Source organism: Vitis riparia, unplaced genomic scaffold, assembly GCF_004353265.1.
Source record: "Vitis riparia cultivar Riparia Gloire de Montpellier isolate 1030 unplaced genomic scaffold, EGFV_Vit.rip_1.0 scaffold566_pilon_pilon, whole genome shotgun sequence".
In the NCBI taxonomy this organism is placed as follows: Eukaryota; Viridiplantae; Streptophyta; class Magnoliopsida; order Vitales; family Vitaceae; genus Vitis; species Vitis riparia.
The window spans coordinates 4,258-17,087 of record NW_023269702.1 but is presented as its reverse complement, the minus strand read 5'-3'; the positions used below and the strand labels follow the sequence as shown (position 1 = coordinate 17,087).

General features: G+C 33.1%; 1 protein-coding gene across 1 annotated transcript; it reads right to left on the bottom strand.

Moving 5' to 3' along the window:
* Positions 1-2,047: 2,047 nt before the first annotated feature.
* LOC117910046 (probable polygalacturonase At3g15720) lies at positions 2,048-7,473 on the bottom strand. Its single transcript, XM_034824101.1, has 9 exons — positions 7,428-7,473; positions 3,986-4,117; positions 3,634-3,768; positions 3,341-3,493; positions 3,004-3,211; positions 2,769-2,850; positions 2,577-2,694; positions 2,379-2,492; positions 2,048-2,277 (listed from the first exon to the last, which is right to left on the bottom strand). The coding sequence occupies exons 2-9, from the start codon at positions 4,088-4,090 to the stop codon at positions 2,260-2,262; spliced, it is 933 nt and encodes a 310-aa protein (XP_034679992.1). The 5' UTR covers positions 4,091-4,117; positions 7,428-7,473; the 3' UTR covers positions 2,048-2,259.
* Positions 7,474-12,830: the final 5,357 nt, after the last annotated feature.

Below are 12,830 nucleotides of genomic sequence, written 5' to 3'. Positions count from 1 at the left end.
TCTTTTAGACCCCCACAAAGCTCGATCTTAAATGAGGTATGCATTTATCTATGGTGGTACTACAATATTGTGGAGATCAATCAAGAAAATAATAGAAACATGTGGACTACCCTCCATCAAAGGTAATGCTACCAAGTTATATAATGTTGTATGCATTGCACAAATTAATGAAGAAAGCATTAAGGGTGAAAAAATTATCATATATTGCCCAAGTTCTTTTACATTCATTAGCTCTAGAAGAGTGATCAAAATGCTATTCAACGAGTAAGATCAAGTGATAATTTAACAAATCTATTCACAAAGGCATTGTCAATTGCAATACTCAAGAAGCTCATTGGAATACGTCAACTCAAAGATCTCCATGTTGCGCTACTAGAGAAAATATAATCATGTCAACATGAGGGGTAGTTAATTGATAAGAATATCACTACATTGTACTCTTTTTTCCTTCACCCAAGTTTTGTCCCACTAGATTTTACTGGCAAATTTTGTAATGAGGTAGTTATAGTAATCCAAAAGAATATTGTACACTTTTTCCTTCACTAGGGTTTTTCTCATAGGGTTTTTCCTAATAAGATTTTAATGAGACATAGTCTTATGATCATCGAAGGGGGAGTGTTATAAAATATGAGATTTTATCGGATTATGGGAACTTGTAGATGATCATCCATATTGATATATATCTCTTTGTGACTTCCTATAAAATGGGTGACCTATAGTGAAAATCGATTTAGTTTTCTTCCGTTTTACTTTTCTTTGAGGATTTATGTTTATTCTCTTTTTTTTTCTCATTCTTTAATTTTACAATAGTAGAATATTTTTTGAAATCATTAATTATTTATTTCTTTATTGGTTAACAAATCACTTCAACAATTAAGGTAAGCGACATTTCGTTCACTGTGGTGCATGGGACAACAACCACAAAAACCGTGATTAGCTTGAGTTGTAGTAAAATCGTGGCTGGCACTAACATCATATTGAATCATATCAACATAAAATCGATGTACTCAAAAGACATTTCTTCATATTGGATCAATGCCCATGGAAGATTTAGCAAAGGGTTACAAGTTCGAATCATGGGACCGGAAAAAATGCTTTTTTATTTAATAAAACTTTATAAAAATGAATTTTAATTTTTATATTCAAGTCTAAAAGTAATTAGATAGCAACTTATTCAAATAACCATGCCATGATTTGTTTTCGTGGCCAAAAAGTATTGTTCCTCAACTTATATTTATTTTGGTGTTGGGAACACAAAGTTTTTGCTACAAAAGTGCTCTTCCTCCACTTATATCCACTTATATTTATCTATGTTTTGAGAACCTAAACACTTGCAACTCTCTTCGCAAGATGAATCTAATCTGTCATATATGAAGAGAACTGGAATTGGTTAGACATTTATTTAAACATACATTTTAGTGCTTCTATCTTTTCTTTTTTCTTAAATTCTGGGAAAACATTATAAATGATATTTATTAACTAAATAGTTGTTGAAATGTGTATAAAGTTAGATAGTAAATTTTGTTTTCCTTGTTGTATATATTATACTTATAGTGTTCATAAAATTAGAAATATTAATACAGTCATATTTTATCCATTTAATTTTTAAATATTGAGTAAAAAACATTTTTAAATTTTCAATTATATATATGTATGTATATTTTCTCACTATTATTTCTATTTCTAATAATATATAATTATATATCACAATTCAATTGAATGGCAATGGCAACCCAATATTGTTTTGATCATTGAATTGTAACCCAATATCATTTTTGGTTCAATGAGTGATTTGATTCTTGAAACATTATTAATGATTGCATAAATTTTATATAAATAAGAGAAATTGAGTTACAATCCTCAAAACCCTTATTAATAGTCCGATGAATATCATATGCAATAGTCCGATGAATAATAGTCCGATGAATCCAATCCTTAAAACCCTTATTAATTGACTTACAACATAAGATTCACTACATGAGACATGCAATAAATATCATGTGCAAACTGGGCTCTAAAATAAAATAACTCTTTATTCGATGCTCAGGAGTTCTAAATCAATGGTTGCTCAGGAGTTCAGGCATTGGTCAAGGGAAGGCTCTACATTCGATGCTCTTCCATTAAAATTGACACAACGAACAAAAGGCGTCTTCGTTGGATCTGAGGTCTTTAAGTGGACATCATCAAGCACAATATTGTTGCATGAACTTTCGGTACCACAATTCAAAGACATCACCTCGTCTCCACTTGACGTCCCAATTATTCTGGTGTACCGGTCTTCAACATTTTAAGACAACGAGAAAAGAAGTCATCAGCAAAACATGTCTCAGACTCGATGGAATAAAATATAAAAAATTGGGAAGGGATCCACGCCTTACATTGTTTTTGCAGACGTTGTGAGGACAATAAAATTGATCAATGACAATTGGGTTGCGGACATTGTCAAACATAATGTCTTCATATGTTATTTTCTTTACTTCTCCCTGCCCTCCCTGTAGGACACAAAATTATAAAAAATTTGTGCTTTCAGTTCTGAGTTGCCAACTAAGAACTATGCTGTAATAAGTAATAACCACCTGCCATGTCTTGATCCTAATTCCAGTAGTGTTGGTTCCTGTAAAATTACAACTTCGCACATGTACTTCTGACACCGTGTCGAAGTCACCTGATCCAGGATCTCCCAGTGATCCAATGCTTCGAAAATGTGAATTTTAGTTCTTATTTTTCACTTCATTATTCTAAAATTTGAATACATGTATTCCACTTACCTAATACCATGGCCAGGTCCACATGTGACGCCGGTTATATTGATAAAGGAACATCTTGCACTAATAGCAATGCAGTCATCACCTACATTATACAAATTATAATGATGGTGATTGTTGTAATACTAATGATGGAGTTGGAAGGGGAAGATGAAAGATATAAATGAAAGCGATTAAGTTCATAGCATACAAGAAAAGGTGTGTAGTTGGAGGGCTAAAACAAATCTAAAAAAAGTACCTGTTCCAATTTTGGAGTTCTGGACTTGAACATGGTTTGAGCTAGCAATGTCGATACCATCCGTGTTAGGGGCATCTTCAGGTGCAGTTATAGTGATGCTATTGATGTTTGCTCCATCACATTTTGTCAAAATGATATGGGCCTTTTGGGGATTGATATGTGTCAATCCTTGAAGTACTAGGTCCGGGCAAGTATAAAACTTGAGTGCCTGTCCCAAGACATGCGAAATTTTACTATTTGTCGCATTGTTAAGCCATGTATAGGATTTTGATTTCAATATGACATTTTCTATCGGAGCAAAAGCGATTGAAAAATAATGAAAATGTTTTCTACTTACAGCTACTCCCATTCGGTCTTGCCATGAACCTGCCCCTTGGCCATCTATAGTTCCACTTCCGGTCAAAGTAAGCCCCTTCACATATGAGAAGAGGATCCAATGATTGTTGTCAAATAGGGATTTATTGGTGCTTGCTATAATTTTTCCTGCTACCTGTGGAGAGAAATCAATGAAAAATGAAAAGGCCAATCTCCATCGATTACCTTCCAATTCAGGTTTTGAATTCTGTCGAATGCTATATTAATTTGAATAAAACATTGCTTAGTCCTCCATATTTTCAACAAATTAATCACCTGAAATTCGATAGAAGTGGGCACACATGGACCCGAAAATTCGATAGGATTCAATAAGAATGTCCTCGCTGGTACATTAAGGGTAGCACGCTGTTGTTGAACGTTGCAGGCTTCATTCCATGCCTTCAGAAATGCCTGTACATACAAGGCACATAAATGATATCTTTTCTATCCGTTCTATCCTTTATGGTGAAGGGTCTCACATAATACAAATAAAAAGAGCCTAAAGTGCAGTATGCATTAGTATCCAAATTTTCTGTGTAGTACCAATGGATATATAAAAATATGATGATATTTCTAATTAAAGGAATCAATTACCATCCTCTTCTAAAGTGCAGTATGCATTAGTTACCTGAGAATCATCGGTTTTTCCATCACCAACAGCTCCATAATTCATCACATCATATAAAGGCGAGCTTGCATTTGTAGTACTGCTGAAGCTGGATAATGTTACCATGCACAAAATGAAGAAGGAGAAACGATCCTGCATGCATAAGCCATTAATGTATTCCCACTCGTAAGAATTCTTGTAGTCCTCGAAACATTTAAAATTTAGTAGCAGTAATGTCATTCTACTATGTACCTTCATATTGGTGAGAAGGATGCTCACCATTCTATCGTCACAGCAAACAACACAATCAGTATGTAGTACTACAAAGTTTTACATTTGGGTTATATCCATTGATATTCCTTCATAGGTAATAGGTTTTGAAGCTGTAGGGTTTATATCTTATTCTCTCATCTTGTGGGGGTAACTGACAATTAATATTTCAATTTTTCCTAAAATGTATGATATAACTTTTGCTTTGTTTTCATTATTTGCCGAAATTGTTGTTATGGTATTGTGGACCCCGCATTTCGACTCAATGCGTTTCCCATTCGATGGCGAGCTCGACTTTTTATTTGAAAAAATTGATTTTTATTTGATTAAGAAAACTGACTTGGAGTCGCCACTTATTTTTGTTTTATTTTTAAAAGGGTAAACAAAATAAGAAAGAAAAACCCTAAGTATGACTCCTTATTTGGAAAAGGTGATCTACGAAAAACCGGATCGGGTTCGGGGGTCAGGTTACTTATCGGGAAGGTACGGTAAAGACCATAGCACCCCTCTAAGTCCCTAAAAACGGGTCTCTACTAATAAAATGAAGTAATCGTGGCAGTCAACAAGAAAATCGATGAATACTCAAATCGATCATGCACAATATGAGAAGCAAAGCATGTATAAAGAATGAGTGAAATATGAATAGATGCGTACCTGGGCGGCAATCTCGAATGCGCTATTATGAAACAGGGTTAGTGAGCAATGAACAAGATATAATTAAGCGCATGTCGAGGAATAGAAATAAGTCAGTCATGCATGGCAAACAAGTCAATCAAATAATCACTCAATCATGAAATCTCATATGTAGGGCCCCCACCAAAGCCCGATTCATTTTTGCATGAATTAATTATGTAAATTCCACTATTCGGAATTACAAAATTGAACTCTTGCTCATTTTAAAACATTTTAAAAAACCAAGATAGTTTTGAAAATTGCTTGCCGAATAGAAATTGGAAGCAAATTTGATTAAAAATATGATTTTTGGGACTTAAGAAAAAAAAAACTAAGGATGAAGAACTTGGAGAGTGAAAATTATTTGGAAAGTAAGAGAGTCAAAATTATTTAAAAGAGAGAATCGAAAATTTGGAGAATTAATTGAAGAATGAGATTTGGAAAAGAGCAAAAGAAAAAAAAAAAAAAAAGTTATTTCCAAAACCAAAAATGATGAAGAAAAGAGAAAAGGGGGGAAGTGACTCGTGGCCACTACAATTGGCGTACTGAGGGTGGCCATGCAATTGGATGTACGTATGAGTGGGCCCAGCATGCAAGTGGGGATTGCCATGCGGATAAGGATCCAGATCATCTGTCGCTGCAATAATGAGGCAAGGCATCTCACAGCCAGCATTTTCACCTTGACTGGCAACTCCCACACGCAACTCAGCTGCTCTCTTCCACAAGGACCCATCAAAACATGACTAGCAATGACAGTTATGGATTCGTTCTTTGGTGATGCTGCAGCCAACAGTGCTTCAAGAATGGCAGCTTAGTGATCAACATGGAAAATCTGACACGGCTCCATGGTCAAATTTGATTTAGGACGAGTCCTCAAGTGGTGAGGTTGCTGGCTGGTTCACGTGGTGGGGATGGTGGCCAGGTGAGCCAAAAATGCTGCGCCACAGATGGCACTCAGGCACTGCTCCAGCGATGAATTTGGGAATCCAAGCTCTCAGCTTCTTGTTTTTTTTTTTTAATACTTTATGAGGTGGTGCAGAAAGAGAAAGAGCTGGTGCTTCTCCATAATATACTGAACTTTCACTTGGTGGAACTGCTAAATGATCACTGCTTCCTTTGCCAACCCAAAATCTGAGACCTCTGGGGTGAAGTCATCTCTTGGTAGGACATCGCTGACCTTAAAATCTCGGTGAATTACCTGAGGATTAGAATCTTCATGAAAATGAACCAATCCTCTTGCTGGATAGAAACCTTCTTTAGCTACTGCGTCAAAGATTCAGCGGCCTGACGCGATGAACTGGCTCAGAACCCAGTCTGGATCCACTTGTGACTCGCCTCTGTGAATTACAGAAATCCCAAAGCTACGTCCAATACTACGCGCAAGCTGGCAGCACCTCTTTTTGGAACAGAGGATGATGACCTTAAATGCCTGAGCAAAGTCAAGAGCATTATACAGTGTACGGGTAGCAGCAAGCCTAAGATCATTATTCCCTTCAGATGAATTAATACCCTGAACAACAGTTGTGAGTATTTTATTTACTTGGTCTCGGTCGACATCATCTGGGGATACTTCCTCACACAAATACCCAAGAGTCTCTAATGTGGCTTGCTTAACATGAGCTGGAAACTGGTGAATATTTGACAACAGCGACCCAATCAGCTCAGGCCACTGTTTCTGAGGCAGCTCAATGCCCGCTATCACAATGGAGCTATGCAAGCACCGTTTTCTGTTATTCACGCACTTGACTTCATAGCAAGAGCCACAACTCAACCCATTGTTGAGCAGAGATGTGCTCAAAGCTGCTGTGTTCGTCCCATAGATCACTTGTCTCATTAAATCTATTATCCAAATGAATACCTTCCTTCTGTCCACCTGAATATACTCCGAGCTCTCTTCATAAAACCCAAGAAGCTTCAGAATGCATCATGGTTCTCCTCTATCTAGGCATATGCTGCAGAGGTCATCGGAGGAGAGGTAAAGTGAAAGAGCTTCAATGGTTGCTTGGCGTTCTGGTGATGGCGGAGGCGTTTCGCCGCCGGCGGCAAGCCGCCGGCGTCATTAGAGGACAACTTCTCAATTCCTCAAGCGTTTCAGCAAATTATTCAGACCTTCGATCTCATGTTTGTTACTGGCCATACAATAAGGAGAAATTCCCCTCCAGCCTCACACAACTCAACGGTGAACTCACAAGTTTAAAATAACATGTATGGAATAAGAAGGAGCAGGGGTAAAAGCAAAGGAAATTTCAAGGAAGGAACAAATAAGAAATACCAGAGAACCCACATATTGAACCCCATTTCAGGTATTAATCCATAGGCCTACAGGGGCATGGCAGAGAGCATAAACACGATGCATATGAATTCATGCGCATGATGGCCTCAAGTGAAATCAAAGAAAATGAGAGAACAACATAGCAAACATGTCCCAACAGTGAATGAAAGCTAAAACATCAGGAAAAAAATGCATGAGAGATTGTGTAATGAGAAATATGAACAGAAAAAAAAACCACAATGCCCGCACCTGGGAGAACTCCTCTCTGGCAAAAATAAATCAGAAAACCCGTGAGTTTATCCTCGTTCCTCTCCTATTCACAGCTGATTTCAAATACTCTGGTTCTCAAACTTTTCTCTCTGGTTTCCCGTCTCTACTTTTCTCTCTCCTTTTTCTTCTGCAGCTTTTTCTCTTCCTTTTCTTTTCACATGCAGCTGGCAACCTAAAAATGTCCCTCCTCAGAAAAAATCTTCCAACGGCCTGGAGAGAGAGAGAGACCAAACAGCTTTTTCCAGATTCCTCAGACACGTGTCGAAGCTTCATTTGCTCCTTGATTCCACTACCTGGTTCCTTGTCCACCAAGCACGAGACGACACGTGGCTCTTTAAGAGCCCTCCACCTGGCAAAAAGAGCTGCAACAATTACCTCCCAAAGTGGGGGTCTACAGGTATCTATCTTATTCATAATAATAATAATTTTTGAATGGGTCGAGCATGATATACATGGAAGAGTAGAATGGATGTCTTAACAATTTTTTAAGTTGTGAAGTGTGGTATGCGTGGATGATATTTCCATGAGGATCAACATATATAAGGAGAATGGCAAAAAATTCCTGATTTTTTGAAATGCGATTTCCTTAATTTCATGTTTATAAGGTATTTAACACATTCCTGTCTACCCATTTACCAGTTTTTGAAATCATTAACTCTTTATTTATTTATATCAAAGTTTGAAGGAAACAAATTAGAAAAGGAAAAATGGAAAAAAAAAAACAAAAAAAGGACAATATATATATTTGAAATCACTAGGACTTAATTTCATGTTTATAAGGTATTTATTTATTTATTTATTTATTTATTTAACACATATTAGGTTGGGTTGAGCTCCACCCATATTTCACTCCTAAAAATAACAACCACAAATTCTTCTTTGAATTTATGGTTGCATTTAATTTGGAAATTTTTTTTTTTTTAAATTTCCTAAAAAGGTTTTTAGTTTTTTTTTTCTTGAAAATCTATTCATCACGAAGAGTAAAATTGTTCTTGAAAAATGAAATTTATAAAAATCTTGTTTTTTCCCATGTAAAATAAGGAATATATATATATATATATATATATATATATATAATTAGTCAATAACTAAACAAAATATTTACATAATATTTTATATGTGATAATGTTTCATTGGTATCTATTTTTTTATCTATATATATATATGGATATCACAAGGTCTTTTATGTAATTTATTTCTTTTTTCATTTTCAATATTTTTACTTTTCGATCTGAACAAAAAGAAAACAAAGTGGAGAATATGTTTAAATACTATGAAATTGTTTGGCAACTACTTTTGAAATAATTTTTTGTTTTCCACAACAAATATCCTATTTTCTATTTGTCAAGAAAGAAACCTATTCTATTTTCTAATTGTCAAATTGGTTTTCCATTTTTTTTGTTTTTGAAAACAAAAATTGTTTATAAAACCAGTTATCAAAAAAGATTTTATTTTGTATTTTCATTTTCTAGAAATGAGTTTAAAAAATGAAAAATTTTGGAAACAACAATTTGGTGTTTTCAAAATTTCTTAGAAAAAGTAGGAATGATTTTCCAAAAAGCGAAAAAATATAGGTGAATAAAATAATTTAAAACACATAAAAATAATGTATATATTTATCAACAATATCACAATATTATGATCTTGTAACTTTTTTTTTTTCAATTGTTGAAACAATGTTTGAGGTAGGAATACAAGAAAAGAAATATGAAAATAAATTTAGACCATCAATATTTTTAATAAATATTAAAAATTGATAACTTTTAAATGCATCTTTAATTATTAATAATAGTACCAAATAAATAAATTGAATTATTGTGATTGTTGTTGTTATTATTATTATTATCATTATTATGATTAAAAAGGAAGAAGTATAGAGAACAAAGAGAAGTTGAATTTGTCAAAATCCAGATTCATATCAAATTTTAAGAAAATTGAAGCATTATGAAGGCTCCAATAAGGTCTCTATTGAAAGGTATTGGATACCTTATCCATTTGAGAACCTTATTCAAAGGTTTGTAATTAATAACAAATCTAGAGGCACTTCGTTCAATTTCCGACGATTTTTTAACATAGAAAATGGCACAACTCCAAGGAGAGTGATTCTTTCTAATAAGAATTTTATCAAGCAAATCTTTTATTTCTTGTTTACAATACTCAAGTAATTGAGTATTCATTTGAATTAGTCTTGCCCTAGTAGGAATTTGATTTTCATCGAATCCATCAACATAGGGCAAGGAGACCTTATGTTGCTTTCTACTCCAACAAGCATTGGGAATAGAAGAACATAGATCTGTCTCAATTTGATTTTTTATTTTTTTTCAATTCTTGTTTACACGTATTTTTGCAAAATATTTTCCTCAAGAATAAGAGATTAAGTAAAAAATACTCAAAATTCAAAGAAGAATCCTTTTATAAGAAACCAAAGCATAAGAAATATTCAAATAAAAAATATCAAAACAGTTCAAAGAAAGTAGATAAAGAAGATGCTAAATGTTTCAAATGTGGCAAGAAGGGACATACAACACCAAATTGCAAAATCAAAGAAATAATTGCCGACCTAGATATAGGAAAACGCCTCAAACAACAAATGATTAATCTTATCAAAACAAAGTTACTATCAGATTCATCTAGTCAAACCTCGGTAGAATCATCTATTGATGATCAACTTCTTCTAATAGAAGATAGCTCTTCCACCGAGTCAAACAAGTCTTCCTCATAGTCATCTTGTGATTATGTAGAAAATTGTTTTTATCATATCAAACAAGTAAATGTAATAACTACTGAACAAAACTTCTTAATGGAGTTAATTGACAAACTTCCCGATCAAAACCTTCAAAGAGAATACTTTTAAAAAAAATTGGAAATTCAAAAGCAAAATAATGAAAAAAATCATCGAAAATACAAATCAATACAACCTAAAAACTGTTTTAGCTCAATTTTCTACGCCTAAACCTATAGGAATTCAAGATCTTCAAAATGAAATAAGTCAAATAAAACTTCATATTAATAAGAAGCAAAACCAAAATCAAGACATAGAAACAAGACTTCAAATGTTGGAACATGCAAAACTTCAAACTATAGAAAATATAGAAAATGAACAATTAGAAGAAGGAGAATCTTCTCAATTGTTTGTAAATACTATAACAAGAATGATTACTCAAAAATGGCATATCAAAGTAAAACTTTTTATTAAACCTGATTTCTCAAAAGAATGATTACGCCTTCATAAGGCGTGATGTTATCATTGATAATTGATGAATATTTATATACAAATAACATTAAGGGGATGAACTTAAACTATTACTCTAATTCAAACACCATCTCCAACTCTAATTCAAATTAATAATAGCATTTTACTTAAGCTAAACTAATAATATTTAAATATTCATATTTTAATTAAAGACGAACATTAACTTTCACTACCATAGTCATCCTATCTTTGATTTTTCTTGGTCAAAATTGCTATATATTTTAGGATTTAGTAATATTATAATAGAGATTAACAGTCAAGAAATAAGTGTTGTTGCTAAGGATCAACATTGTTTAGTTGTTTATAATCGAAATAACTAACTATTTGCTATAGGTTAATGTAGGAATAATTTTTTAGATTTTGTTGCATTATTTAAATTTTTGTTGATATATCATGAGTCATCTGATGAACCCTTATGCTAATCTTGTACCTTCATAATTCAATCAACATCAGTCCATTTCCTCAAAGAATTTAATAGAAAATATTTTTCGAAAATATTGTGGCGATCTTGAACAATGTTGGCTAAGATATAAGGGATGGCTAGATGATAATCTACCACATAATATAGAACTTTAGGATATTTTGCATATTTTCATAAGGGTTGGGTTTAACTCCCTCAATCTCATCAATTTCTTTTGGTCAATTTCATGATAAAATACCAGAGGAGTGTTACGAGTTTTGAAAGCTTTTGCAGGAGGAAAGAATAACGCCTTCTTCGATTGTATATCAATAACAATTCTTAATTGTGATAGTGGAGGTATGCATGTAAATTCAGAAAACCATAGAAGGCCAGCCCACAGTCTATTTATAATAGTAATGGTAGATCAAAGCCACGTAGAAACCCACTGGCAAGTGCAACGTGTCACACCCCAAAACCCACTCCTAGGGCATGACGGTCATTTCACACCTCAAGCCCAAAGGCTCAAAGTAGAAACGATCAAACATTCGTATTGTAACTAGAAAATTACCAATTACCAAATTCCTGTTCAAAGTAGTAGAACAAAAATTCTAAAATCTCCATATAACAATTTTTGAAACTAACACATCAAACCAAGTGTTGTTGTCCAAATAACACCAAACTCAAATAATTCTAATGGAAAATAAATTTTTAACATCTAAATAATGCTTAAAATAAAGAAAGTTTTGACAAAAATCCTAACAAGCCAATTTCTCCTCCTAACCGTCACTCCTCACCCGAACTGAGCAACAAATGAGGGGAATGAGTTCAAAGCCCAATAAGGAATATTAATATAGTTTCATGAATCAAATATTTTCAACTAACAAATAGGAGATATAGCATATACTCTATTTATAAAACTTTTGAATTAAAACATGCTAATGCATTTAAACAGTTCAACAAACATTTTCATATATATAAAAATTATTTTATATCCATTCGAAATCAAATACATTTCAATTGTTTTCACTCTGGTTTTCAAATAGCAAATAGTGCCCATTTAAGTGGGACTTTACAAATAGGTGGCTAGCCTCAAATGTTCCTTTTAAGGTGGACGGAACCAAACACTACTAGTACTAGTAACCTCTAACCAAACCCCCTAGAGGTTGGGGTCCAAATCAATTACATTTCCCACCATGAAAATGTAAATGTCAACTATTATATCCCATTCACAAGGGCCAAAAAGTCAACTATTATATCCCGTTGATAAGTGCCAAACAAACCAGAGTCAAATTCTTTATTTTATTTATTCCAACTTATAAAAGCAGAAAATCCCTAAGTATTTTGATATAAACAACATAAATGTTATAACACATTTTTTTTTCCATACAAAAATATATTTGATCCATGCTTAAAAGCAAAATTAACAATTACACATTTTAAACAACATATATATATATATATAATTATTTTCCTTTGCAAAATCTATATTAATTTCCCTTACTTCAAAAGAAGTCCTCAAAAACTTTGGAGAAAAATAATCCTAGAAAAATCTACTCTTCACCTAACAAAGTATAAGAGAAATAATCATTACTATTTATCTAAAATTATAGGTTTGACAATCCTAAAATTTTAGGTATTCAAATTAATGTTTTTAATTATGAAAGATAATTTAATCTATTCCTATTTTAGAAAAATTAATAAATTTCTAATTCATATAAAACTTAAATTT